Source organism: Macaca fascicularis, chromosome 7 (assembly GCF_037993035.2).
Source record: "Macaca fascicularis isolate 582-1 chromosome 7, T2T-MFA8v1.1".
NCBI classification, from domain to species: Eukaryota; Metazoa; Chordata; class Mammalia; order Primates; family Cercopithecidae; genus Macaca; species Macaca fascicularis.
In genome coordinates, this window is record NC_088381.1 from 72369900 (window position 1) to 72384060 (window position 14161).

General features: G+C 42.7%; 1 protein-coding gene across 13 annotated transcripts in view; it reads right to left on the minus strand.

The window, feature by feature from the left end:
- Positions 1–14161, minus strand: part of NTRK3 (neurotrophic receptor tyrosine kinase 3) — a 387811-nt gene that overhangs the window by 42380 nt on the left and 331270 nt on the right. For all 13 annotated transcript variants that reach the window (XM_015453348.4, XM_073996654.1, XM_045395950.3 and 10 more), the window contains one exon: positions 12099–12342. In XM_015453348.4, coding sequence (XP_015308834.2) covers positions 12099–12342 — 244 coding nt within the window. The remainder of the gene's footprint in view (positions 1–12098; positions 12343–14161) is intronic.

The window sequence follows — 14161 nt, forward strand, 5'->3', positions numbered from 1 at the left end:
TGAGTCTTGTAATGTCTGTTTTATAATATAAATCACATTTATCTCCACTAAGGACATAGGATGGTAGCAGGTAGGATTCTCGCTAGACATAACTGAGAACTTCCCACTTCTAAAGAATGTTAATAGTTAGAAAGAAAAAGACAAATCTCTTACTGAAAATAGCTTTCCTGTGCCACAGCTGGAAGGAAAAAGGAAGGAAACCTGTGGGATCCCAGAAGATGCAGTGGAATAGAGCGAGCAAACCATCTGTCTGGGATGATTTTGAGACTATTCTGCCTGGTGCCTCAAGGGTGAAATAGATGACATTTAAGCCTCCTTCCAGCTATATATTTCTTTAAAATTGAATGATTTGGCATTTGCTCAGTTGTTTCTAACACTTTAAGGATGCAGAATGACTTGGTGGCCTAAAAGATGAAATTTTAAAAATCTATCCTGGTTTACTTAGATATTTGTTCCATGTAAATCTCATGTGGAAATCTGATTCCCAGTGTTGGAGGTGGGGCCTGGTGGGAGGTGTTTGAATCACGGGAGTAGATCCCTGAGGGAATGGCCTGGTGCCATTCTCCACATAGTAAGTGAGTTATTAATCTTAGTTCCCATGAGATCTAGTCATTAAAGAGTCTGGCACCTCCTTCCTCTCTCTCTTGCTCCCTCCCTCACCATGTGACACTCCTGCTTCTCCTTTGCCATGACTGGAAGCTTCCTGAGGTCCTTACCAGAAGCAGATGCCGGCACCATGCTCCTTGCACAGTCTTCAGATATACGAGCCAATTAAATCTGTTTTCTTTATAAATTACATAGCTTCAGGTGTTTTTTATAGCACCTCAAAATGGATGAAGACACATCCTGACTCTCCATTTCACTGTTTTTTAATGTGTTTTTTTTTTTTTTCTTTCATAGTTACCCCTTGCAAACTGCAAGTGGCTTTAACCCTCTGGGAACAGCCAGTCTCCAGTTCATAGTCCTGAGCCCATAGATTCTAATGGCTTCTCTTCCATACTCTATGGCTACCACTGTGGCACAGGATATCACTGCCTCTTTCCTGGGCCAGTGTGATGGCCTGCCTTTATGGTTTTGGTTTCCAGCAATCTATCTCACGTGCCACTGCCTTATGAGTTGTCCTTACACATGACCTGATTTACACTTCAATAGATGACAAATCCTCTGTGACTGTCCATTGACTACCTAAGCCAAAATAGTTGGCCTTTCAAAAGCTGCCATGGTGGTCTTTCCTTTACCAACATTTCTTTCCATGCATCTTCCACAGATCCTTAGTTTTGGCCAATTGAATCACACACCGTTCTAGATCATTCTCCTGGTTTCCTTGCTTCCTTCATGCTTTTGCTTCCTTCATGCCTTTGCTCATGCTAACCTCTCTGATGGAAATATCTTCCTGAAATTTAATCCAGACTGCCAACCAACCCCTCAAGACCCATGCCATTCCTCTACTTAGATAAGCTTTAGGCATTTGTAACTGCCTTGTATACAATTTGCCTCCCTGTAGCTTATGGTAGAGCAACACATTTTTATCTGTTCTTATATTCCCCATGAGATTTTTATTTCCTTGTGTTCTATTCATCTTAGCACATGGACAAGGAATTGAATTGAATTCCATCCCTCTCACATGGGCCTTGCTAATGGCTAGGGAGTGTGGTATGAGGGTAGGAAATAAACCAACATGGACAGGGTTAGCAAATGTGTTTGCAAACTAAGCATCTAATTTAACCTCATGAGAGGCAAGTGTTAACTGGAGTTGAGGTAAAGAACACTGATCTAAAGACAATGTCATCAAAGAAACCGAGTGACTAAACTGGGACTCAGTCCTTTCAGCCCCAGTCCAGGAAAAGAAGCAGTGAAGCCATGTATGTATCTAAAGAGGAAAGTTGAGTACCTCCCACAAACTCTCAACCTAGTTTCCATGCAGCAGCAGACAATAATACTATCAGTGTGGCCAGCACTTGTGAAAAGATGAAAAGCCTCACAACAGTGTAGAAGAAAGATGAGAAATGTCCGCTTTACAAATGATAAACTCAGGTCCTGGGCAAGAAAGGGATCTGTTCCATGTCAGGAGTCATGGCAAAGAGACTGAATCTAGGCTTCTTGGCTTCTACTCTTGCATTCTAGTTCCCACATTAGTCACTGGCTGCCAAGAGCCCATAAACAAAAATGGGAGGGTAATTCCCAGGACTAATATTCTCAGGCCTTTGCAGGGAGAATTCACAAAATAACTTCATGACTTCATTGTTAGAGTCCGGTTCTTTGCACCTCAACCTCCTGGTCATCATGTGCTCTCCAGGTCATCTTCACTCTAGATTGCTGGAGTGTCTCAGGGTGGAAAATACCAGATTCTTTTCTGTGTTCACTTCTATACTTTTCAGAATGCCTGAGTTGCAGGTAGATATCCCTAGCATTACCACCATATTGAAATAAAGTACAAAATGGTCTAGAAAGGATGGAGGTATGGGAGTGCAGATACGACAGGAATAATTAGATAATCCTCATCCCTGGAAGAATACAAAGAAATTCAGTTCAGGTAATTATTCTACCCACCAGGGTGAATTTTGGCCAATTATCCTCAATATCTCAAAGAGGAAGAAGATGGCAGAGCAGAAATTAAACTAAACTAGAGCCAGGTAATGTAGAAGAACCTGCTTCAAAACTGGAGTTTGTTATTTTATTTTATCAGGAAGGAAAAAAGGGATGTGGAATAGCTAAGGTCTAGGGTCGAAGCAACAGTAAAGACTGGTTAACACAACTTTGACGTTATTATTATACCTTTGGCCATGTCTCCCTCCTATCCGAAAAAAATCAAGGCTCCTTCTCACTTATCATTACACACAGAACTTAGTTCCATAGAAGGCAAAACCCCAAAGAGATCATATGACTGGAATCCAAACTCCAGATTTTAGAGATGAAAGTCAAATTTCTGATTTGGAACATGGACACAGAACTGGCACTGAGACCAAGATGTCCTAAATATCAGCCCCGTCCCTCAACAGACTTTTGTATTCCAAAGTGACTGATATTTTGTACGTAATTAGTGTGCAGCTCTACTGGCTTTAATCAAGGAAATAAGGTTATAATGCTTATAATTAGCATAAATGTATCCCACACACCTCCTTCTGTGTTCATTCCCTCTGCAGCTTTGTACAACTTAATAGCTCTTAGCATTTAAGTTGTTTTTCAAAATTCACTTGAGATGTACATATCACGACACCCAGTCCTACAGCAGATGCTCAGGCAACTAAAGCTCTGAGTCCCACTTGGAAGTCTCTCCAGTCTGTAGCCACGTCTCCTGATTAGCACAGGGCACCCTCTCCCAAAGCTGAAGAAGAGCACAAACACATGGTTTAGGGCTGGGAATTTAAGAAGACCCCATACCTTCCTCTAGACTCCTAAACTCCAGCAGAGAAAGGTAACTCCAGCCCTGTCCACTTGCCGTATGAAGATGGCTGCACCAGACTGCACAGTTCTAAAGGATTTTTGTAAGAATCTGAAGTTACAATTTGCTCACAAAATAGGGTTTCTCAGCACCTCTGGGATTGGTATTGCAAGAGGGCGTCTTATAGCCCACCTATCTCTGTTGCAGAAATCTGAACTGTGAAAACCTGGAGGCTCCTAAGGGTGCATCGAGGGCATAGGGTATCAAAGGAGAGACTGTGTGCAATGGGGGGATCCAACCCCTTACCCCTGCTTTGACCACAGTAGTTCCAACTGCCCTTAAATAAGATTGGTTTGGTATCCCATAGTGAATCCTGAGACAGTAAAACATGCATTAGTGGAAAAGCTGGTAAAATCCAAACAAAGTCTGTAGTTTAGTTAATAATTTGTGTCACTGTTAATTTCTCATTTTTTGCCAAAGGTACCCTGGTTCCATATGATGTCAACAGGAGGAAAAACTGAGTGAAGGATATATGGGAATTCTCTACACAATTTTTGCAACTTTTCTGTACATCTAAAATTACTCTCAAATAAAATTTTATTATAAAAATTTGGGAAAACCACTTCCTTGGGAATGGAATACAACTCTCCTCCATTGTTCTCCTCTATATAAATAGGACCATGGTTAAAGATTATTAGGATATTTCAAAAACAGCAAAGGAAGAATCAAGCACAATAAACAGAGTCTGGTCACTGGACAGCCAGTGAAAGACCCTCATCTCCTGACAGCCAGCATCACTTCTTCTTCGTTGGTGCCTGGGTCTACTTAGGAGCACCTAATGGCTAAAACCAAAGGGACAAATCTGGATAAGCCCTCTCCAAACAGGGTCAGCATCCCTCAAGAACTAGTACGCCTAGCTGCTAATCCTTTAGCACCAGTTAAGCTAGGGGTCAAGCCTCCCTACTCCTGGCCTCAGAGGAAGGAACTATATGATTCTGAATGTAGCTGGCAGCTGCTTGTCTATGTGGACATGAATAGAGTTGTGACAGATCCCTTCCTCTTTGCACTGTTTCAGGCTTCCAACCAGAGGGACACCTTATTGGAGTAACAGGTCTAAGGAAGGGACAGCTCTCCAGTCTTAAACTCACCCCTTGGGAGAAAGAATTTGTCTGATTCTGGGGACTGGGCATGGGGGTCACAACCCCTTCCCCTTTCTGATGAGCATCTTCTCCCTACAAAGAGGAGAAATGAGCAGCAAAACTTCTGCCTCTTAAGAACAAAGTCTGCAATATTCCCAGGCTGCTATGACTGAGTTGGAATGTCTAATATGGGGACTCGGTTTAAAAAAAAAAAAAAACCCATTGTTACTGCACACTGAAACCACCATCTGCAACAATTCTATCATTATTCAAGTGTACTTTATAATCTTCATCTGCCTGGATTCTCTGCCTCAGTGGGCTCAGACACATCATCTGGGCAGGGAAGACAGGTGCCACTTACTAAGTGAGATTCCCAAAGTTCCAATGAAGAGTAGAAAGCATGGTGGAACCCTGTGGTCCTAAAAGTCAGTTGCTTCAAATTACCATCATTAGCTTTTGTTTTTACCTTTAAAATTACCTAAAACCAGTTATCTCATAGACCACTAGCTCTCTTCAGTACACTGCCAACCACTTGACTTTCATCTAAGAGCTTCTCCCGACTCGAAGCCAAGAACTAACTGGTCAAAAAGACTTAGAGGAGCCTCAGGCTGTCAGCTCTGGTGACTGAGTGATCAGTCAATGTTCTTGTTGATCATAAAACTGGAAGGCACCATAGAGTGCATCTGATAAACCTCAGCTTTGCTCTTACCTCAGGTTCTCCCATTAAACTAATGAGGGGGCTGCCCTCCAGAGCTCTCATATTGGTACATTCCCTGGATCTCTGTCTTGCTCTCTCAGGACTGACATGCTGGGAAATTCATTCCAGTAAAGTCAATGGGCCATAAATATCTTTAGGATCCTCTCAAAAGCCCTGAACCTTCAAAAAACAAAAAATGAAATACAACACCCCGCTTAATATTGCTCATATAATTTTAGGAAGTCTTAGAGTTTCTCAAGCCCCTCCCCCCATCCTTTGACCTACTGGTGGAGAACAACCCAGGCTTTTAGTCAAGGACATAACCCTTCTTTAGACAATACTGGATGGATTCAGTTAGAATTTGGACAAGCTCTGGATTGCTCCTTTACTATCATGGATTTGGAATAGAAGCTGCTCTAGTTTGTATTTCTTCCCTGTTTTTCTTCTAGATGTATTTTCTTATCTATTAACGTATATTCCCTTTGATTTGGAGCATTGTTTCTTTCCCCCACCCAATTCATAGGATGGAGTTTCTTGAATTTACTCTTCTCCTGGATGATGAATCAATGCACCAAGATGACAGGTGGGACCAAGCTCTTCCATTGCTTACAAAAGCATGGGACACCAAGAGTTTGCAAGCAGAATAGAAAAGGGGGCCTTGCAAAATAACCATGTCCACATTCAGGATTGGAGTAGCAATACAAAGTAAGAACGGCTTGGCCTATCTTTCCTGATAAATCATCGGATATGGGATGATTTGCTGTTGGGATGGAATGTTAAAAGAAAATGTAGTTTTTCTTCATCCTTAACTCTGGCAGAGATTGCCAGTTATGCAGTACAATTCGTGTTTTTTCTCCTCTATGTAGGACACAGCTATGTTCCATTTCTCAGCCACCTTTTTAAATAGGAAGGTCATATAACTGGGTTCTTGCCAGGAGAGAAAGTGATTAGTCCCCACTTTCAGGCCAGGTCTATTAACAACATCCCACACACATTCCTTCATGCCAGTTTCTCCTTTTAGCTGGTTGGAACATACATAAATGCCTAGCATGACCAAGGACTCCACACAAGGAAAAGGGTAGAGCTCCATGAGCCTGAACGATGGTGGAGCAGAGGACTACTCCTCCAGTGAATTCACCTACTCATACTGTTATGTGACCTAGAAACGAATTTCTATTTCTGTTGCAACCATTATATACCTGAGTATCTATTTGTTACAGCAGTTGACTTACCTTAACTAATACATCTAGGTAAGCCTTGTCCATTTGGAAATCGGAGAAAGCATTCATATTTTAGCTCCAATAATTGCTAGGGTTTGAAAATGTCCTCCAAAGATCCAGTGTTGAAACTTTAATCCCCAGTGCTACAGCGTTGAGAGGTGAGAACTTTAAGAGGTGATTAATCGGAAGCGCTCTGCCCTCATGAATGGATTAATGGTGTTTTCATGAGAGTGGGTTTGTTATCACAAGAGTGGGTTTATCATAAAAGCAAGTTTGGCCCACTCTTGGTCTCTTGCCATGTGATGTTTTCTACCATGTTATGACACAGCAAGAAGGCCCTCACTGGATGAGGACCCTCAATCTTGAACTGCCCAGCCTCCAGAACCATAAGAAATAAATCTCTTTCTTTAATAAATTACCCATTCTGTGGTATTCTGTTATAGCAACACAGAACAGACTAAGACAATAATTAATATTTATTGATTATTGATCATCCTAAGAGCTTTATATTTATTAACTCTTAGTCCTTACAGAAAATGCATATGATAGGGGATATTGGCTCCATTTTACAGTTGAAGGCACAGAAAGGACAGGTAACTTGCCAAAGTTCATACAGTCAGGAATTATAGAAGCAGAGATTCAAACCAAGGCAGTGTGCGTCCAAGAACTTGCAACTTTTCTTCTGCTATGGGGATGCGAAGATATCCATAAAATCGAATATTCTTCCCATAAGATTGGCTTGTTCTAAATGATTCCCACTTCCTAATGATTACTGTTACTGTCTTTCTAGGAGTTTCTGGGAATCCTGACCCAGAATCTCCAGCTTAGAATCCAGTGCCTCACTACCTGCTGCCAGACTTGCTTATGACCCACACCTGTGTGTCCACCTGGATTTTAGCATACTTGCCCCATCATGTCCTAGACACTCAGTTCTGTCTTCTACCAGAACCTAAAGTGGGTCATCCCTGACTCAGACCATCACTCATTTTCCTCCTCTGAACATTCTCCCAGGATAATGAACTGCTTGATTAGATAAGACTTGCTCCTGCTGCCTACTGCTGCATTCCACATCATCTCCAAGGCTCACCTCCCCTTAGTGAGCATCTGGTTATCTGTCTAGATTTCTCTTGGTCTGGAGTGACCTATTTCCTAATTTTAAATTCCCTTTCTGACTTCATTCATTCATACTTCTATTAGGTGTCTAACAAGTGCCAAGTACTGTCACACAGGACAGCACACAGGTACACAGGACAGCAGGGTGAACAGAAAGGAACACTCCTGGAGCTCTAGATTAGTTGGATCCCATTCCCCCCGAATTCCATTTCTCCCTGATCTCAGTGTATTGACTCCTCTCCCCAAATCAAAACATTTGAAAACATCTGTATTCTGAAATCTCAACCTTCTCCCCTTCAGGACATTCAAAACTTTAATTCTAGATTTGACTACCAGTTTCTTAGTGTTCTCTGATGTTCTTAGAAAGATATAGTGGTACCCAAAGCCCGCCCTTGTGAAAGCCAGTGAAAAGGTAATCTTGGAAGCATTGAGTCAGTGATTCATAGAAGGAAAAGGTGTTTGTCATTATGAATGTCTTAAGAAGAGAGAACAAATCGCTCTGGTGCTCTGGTGTGGGAATGTTTGTTTTCTCTCTCTAAATGTGTAACAGGAAATTAGGCAGTTCACCTTTGTAAATCGTTTGCATATCACTTTTGCATGAGCCAGATGGTGCCTCTTCATTTTAATAAATTAAGAATGAAAAAGAAAGACTATAAGGAGGAGTTTATCTCCATCTCTCCCCCTGCCCTTATATGCACATTCTGGAATCTGCACTGGGCAGGCAAACACGCGTGCGCGCACGCACACACACACACACACACACACACACACACAGAGGCCTGGATTATCTGCACTTAGTGGTATTAGGCATAAGAAGCTGACAAACTCTTAGGCCCAACTGATTTCAGTAACCAGTGACAGCAGAGAGGTACAAACCTGTCTGGGGATATCATCTCACAGAGAGAATCCTTCACAGTATTCTCGCTATCTGACAAATCAGAGCATTTCCCCCAAGGCCTCAGCCGATGTATACTGAACAAAAAAGTTTTACATAAATCACCCAAATGTGGCCTTAGCTCTAGGATTCATGAGCAAGACCCTATAAACATTTATGAGACGAAGAGGCAAGTATTGATGACCCAGTATTTCTATACATGTTGAAACCTGAAGAAAGACATTTTCCTGAGGTGGTCAATGCAAAGATCCTACTTCTTTGGAGCAGCTGCATGATCCAGTTTATCTTCTAGTGGTCAGGGAGACCCTCTCTCTGTCCCAGGAATTGCATATGGAAATAAAATTATCCACAGAGTTGTCTTGGCATGGATGTGAGGGGAACTAGTAAGATCATGTAAATAAGAGCTTATTCAGTAAGTATTGTATTACAGGCTCTTTATACAAATTAACTTGCTTAACATCAGCACAACTCTGTCGAGTGAATATTTTTGTTCTCACTTTAACGACAGAAAAATTGAACAGAGGTTTGGGAAAATGCATTCAGGTTACATGGTTGCTAATTGTGGTTGCACATTAGGATTGAACACAGGTAAGATTATGCCTAAATCCAAGAATTCCATTGTCACTCCAATGTCTTCCAAAATGAATAATAAGACTTCAGGGTTCATTTTGATGCGACTTCAGGCAAATCTACTTCTGCCTTTCATTTTACAGAAAAGTAGGGAACGAAGAGTGGTGTATACAATAGGACACTGTGAGTAAGTGAACATGAAGATATTCCACAAGCTGGTCTTTAAATATCTCATCAGTAGAATACACAGATTTCCAATGGTGTGCTGTGTTTTTACTGTAAGAGTTATCCCTTTTTGTTCAAACTTCCTTGGGACCAAAAATATACATTTCAAGCTAGCTGGCCTTGGCTAACATTGCCCTTAGAACTCGTGAAGAAGGAATTGAGGTTACCTGTAGTGTGTACATATTCCCACCTCACTCTCCCTTCCTTAAATTCTAATATACCCTGGCACCCACAGAAATTAGATAGATGTATTCCTTGCAGCCCTTTAAGTCATAAAGAGCAACAGTTCACAGTTGTTAAAGCAAGGGCAAAGAAACATCAATTGGGGATGTGATCTTTTTATTTTCTGTTTTTCCTCTTTTAAACCAGATTCAGTAAATATTAAGTGCACATCTAGAAGTAAGTTTGAAGGGCCAGTTAGCACATTCTGGTCAGACATGGTTTCCCGAGACTCTAGTGAGGTCAGTAGTTATCAGCTTGGCATAATCAAACATCTGCCTTTCACAGAGAAAAACAATGAGCCATCCCTTGTTTTCATCAACACCAACACAGATCTGAGCACAATCAGACAGACCAGCAAACCCCATTAAACAAAGTGGAAAGGCAATTAAATGGTGCCAGCTCCAGCCAGACTCTAAGAAATCTATGACCCACGCCCCCCTTAGTAACCACACCAATGCCTCTCTTGGAAATGAATGAAAAATATGGTCTAGACACTAAGGAAAGACTCCTCTTAGATATTTTCTGGCAGGTCTGCCCTGGCCATCAGTCTGTGACTACTGCCACATCATGCCCCCTTTTCCATACCTGGGGATACTGGACAGGACAGGTGGCTAGAGAAGCTGCCCAGCTTGCTGTGGACATTCTATGCTTTATCTTACATTCTCTCATGACAGTACATCATCTGCCATTCTTTGGTTGTACCACAAACAAGTCACTTTCCAACCACGAAGGTCATTTCTCAAATATTCCATTTTTCTCCAAACTATTGCTAAAATGAAGTGTCTTGACTAATCTGTTTTAATGTCTGAGTGATCTCATTTAGGCCATCAGGAACATCCAGATAGAACTGATCTGCACCCACTTCAAATTCCCAGCCTCTGGTCCACCATGCTCAGGCCAACAGCACAATCATATCTATTTGACTCATGGTATGATCACTCACTTCTCCAAAGATGATACAAATGGCTGCCATGATCCTGGCTATAGACTGAACGTTTGTGCAACCCCCAAATTCATATGTTGAAACCTAAGCACCAAGGTAATGGTGTTAGGAAGTGAGGCCTTTGGGAAGTGACTAGGTTACGAGGGCAATGTATTCATGTGGAAGAGTTGCCAGAGAGATCTCTTAACCCTTCTGCCATGTGAAGAAGACACAGCAAGAAGATGGCCATCTATGAATGAGGAAGCAGTACCAGACAATGAATTTGTTTGCACCTTGATCTGGGAATTCCCATCCTCCAGAACCATGAGAAATAAACTTCAGTTTTTTGTAACCTATCCTGTTTGTGGTATTTGTTATAACAGCCGAAAAGGAATAAGACATCCCTTGACCTCCAAAACATTGTCCCACACTCTCCTTATAACATCCATCCAAACTCCTCTTCCTTTTGATGTCCCAGAAATAGATTTTCTGTTTTTTGTTTGTTTGTTTTGTTTTGTTTTTTAAGACAGAGTCTCACTCTGTCACCCAGGCTGGAGTGCAATGGTGTGACCTTGACTCACTGCAACCTCCACCCCACAGGTTCAAGCAATTCTCCTGTTTCAGCCTCCTGAATAGCTGGGACTACAGGCACATGCCAGCACGCCCAGCTAATTTTTGTATTTTTTAGTAGAGACAGGGTTTCACCATGTTGGCTAGGCTAATCTTGAACTCCTGACCTCGTGATCCACCCACTTCGGCCTCCCAAAGTGCTGGGATTACAGGCATGAGCCACTGCGCCCAGCCTTGGATCTTCTGTATTTTTTAGCAATCTGCCCTCAATCCGTTTGCAGAAGTTATCTCTGTGTCTCAGGTTGCACTCATATTTCCCCTTACTGAGATAAGTGACACTCATGGCCATTCATTCTTTCCCTGGAAATAATAACACTATCAGAATCAGTCAATAATCCATGGAAAAAAAGACTTCCAAACACTCAGGGAAAAAAAAAGATTCTGGGAGCAAAATAAGACTCTTGTTAATGTAAAGCAGATGACTATATGAAGGTAAAACTGAGCAGGATGGCTCTTCTCACAATCAGAAGTTTTTCTAGGATCTAACCTGTCCTCTCTCCAAAGTTGGCTACAGATAACGCTTCCTTTCCTCATCTGTTCTAGCCCATTTGGATAATACTCAGCAATGTATTAGCCATCTTTATTACTTTACTTAGGTTTCCTCTTCTCATCAAGATCTACCTTTGGAAACAAGGTAATTCTTAAATAGTCACAAGATAATTTCAGAAAATAAAATGTGTCATGGGTGAGGCTAGATCTGGGACTGGGTAGGGAGACATTAAACATAGTACCAAGTTGGGTGTGTCTGTGTGTGTGTTTGGGCACATACATATACATGTATGAGTATGTTTACATGAAGAATGAGTATTGGAGCACGTAAGAACACAATGCATATGTTATTGCAATGTACAGATTACAGTTCAGTTAAATGTCCAAGAAGAAAGGAGGAGTGGGCAATTGAGAACATGCTAAACAGGTATATCAAGATGCAAGAGAGGCCAAAAGATAACTGTTGAGTGCATGTCTGGGCATGGGTGTATATATGTGTGTGCCAGAGTGACAGGGTTAATGGACAATCAAAAAGACATATAAGCAAGGCGCTAGCTCTGTGACTGAGTCCTGCAGCTGGGAAAGTCACCTTACCCTGTAATAATCCGTGCTGTAGACATCTCTGGACATGCCGAAGTCTCCAATCTTCACTAGCAGATTCGCTCCAACCAGGCAGTTCCTGGTGGCCAGGTCTCGGTGCACAAAGTGCTGGGAGGCCAGGTACACCATACCCGAGGCAATCTGACTGGCGATGTGGAGCATTTGGGAGAGCCCCAGCTCACCCTTGGTCTGGCGTGGCTGTCCATCCACAAGGATCATTGCATCTGGCCCATGGGCCCTGCAAGAGCGTGGGGAGAAGGGAGGGGGCAGAGAGAAATCAGGATATCAAGGAGAAAGACCTTCCTGGGTCCCTGGCCTCTGGAATGCCCCACAGAAATAAATAAAATTTCCCCTTCCGTCCTGCCTATGGCCTATTTTTATCTGCCCCAAATTAGATTATGTACACGTGGGTATGGGTGAAACTCCACAACCAGATTCTGACTAAGATGAGAGCAGACATACTCAAATGGAAGAGGGAATAAACCTACTCTTTTTAATATTTCACTGCTTCCTAGGGTTTTCACAGTGCTAGATGTCTATTATAGAATAATTAGCAAAACAACAAATAACTCTGCCATAGCCCTTACTATGCGCTCTGATTGTTTTAAATATTGTAATTCACTCAACTTTCCCACCCCAATTTTGAAATAAAGAAATTGAGGCACAAAATAATGAGATCGCTCAGCCAAAGTCCCAGAGGTTCAGAATGGCCATATGTGAAATCAGGAAGTAGGATCTGAAACCAGACATGTGACTATAAAAAGAGAGCTTCTAAAAGGAGCATTGGGGGTGCTTGTTCCAAGATTCCCTGGCCCCGCACCCCAGGATTCTGATTGGCTAAGTGAGCTTGCTCATTTGCATTTCCCACTAGCTCCCAGGGCTGATGCTGGCAGTTCACGCTCAGTGGCACTGGGACACTCTTAACCACTCCACTACACTGCTTAGCACTGGGTAACTTATGGCGTTAGCAGTGCACAGTGGAGAGAGCCTCTGACCTTGAAGCATGGGTCTGGGGTACCCCCAGAACCCATTCCATCCCAAATCAAGGCCAGAATTTGTTATTCTAACACCTTACCTAGTCATATCAGTCACTTTTAGTGTTCACTCTTTTCTCTAGAAAGCCCAGTGAGCCGTAACCATACCCAGGGCCCTTATTTATGAAGTTGTGGACTAAGAAGGCCTGGTGTGCAGCAAGGCCTCTGCCTGCTTTACTGCTTCTCCGATTTCCTCTGAAAAGCACCATTAAGTATGAGCACATCCCTTTTACTGTCTCCGGTGGGCTCTGCCTACCTCACTCCTCAGAAGGAGGAAGGCTGCATCAGCTCTCAAGGAAGAGGGGTCAGCAGAGAAGCCCTCCCTTCTGTCTACCTGAAAGTGCAATCCAGCCTGCCTCTCAACACCAACAATGTGGAGATGCGAGAGCAGGCAGGGTCAGCCTGCGGGTCACGAAGGCTGTGTTTGTGAGAGAAGCCAACAGGATGCCTCCCAGGAAGGGTTGGCACGGCCTGTTGCTAAGAGCTTCTGGCCTCAGAGAATTCTTTAGAAGTTCACCCTTGACTGATAGTGCCTAGGAAGACAGATTAATGGAAGCTACTGGGAATCTGGTCAGTAGTGGAGGGTAAAGTTCAGATTTTGCTGCAAGATTGCCCCAGGAAGACTGTCGAGCTTTGATTTAGATAGACTCCCCCATGCTGTCTTCAGGAAGGGATCCCATAGAGACATAGAGGTCTTCAGAGTGTCAGCAAGTCCTTGTAGAACCGTACTCACATGAGCGCATTCCCCAAGCTGTCTGCTGTGGAGAAGGCAAGGCACTAGCGCTGCCCCTCACCTTATATACTTCTTTCTGTTTCTTTTGCACTCCTTTTCCTTTTCATCTTACTTTCTGCTTCTCCCACTCCTTACCTTTACTCCAGGCTCTCACTCTTTATCTCCCTTCTACTATCTTCTTACTCTTCCCTTTTATCATGCATGACAGTAGTGCAGAGGTACCTAGGAGCTCTCCTTAACCCTGCTGGTGGCTCTTGGGGCTGGAGGTACTGCTAAATGTAAGGATACGG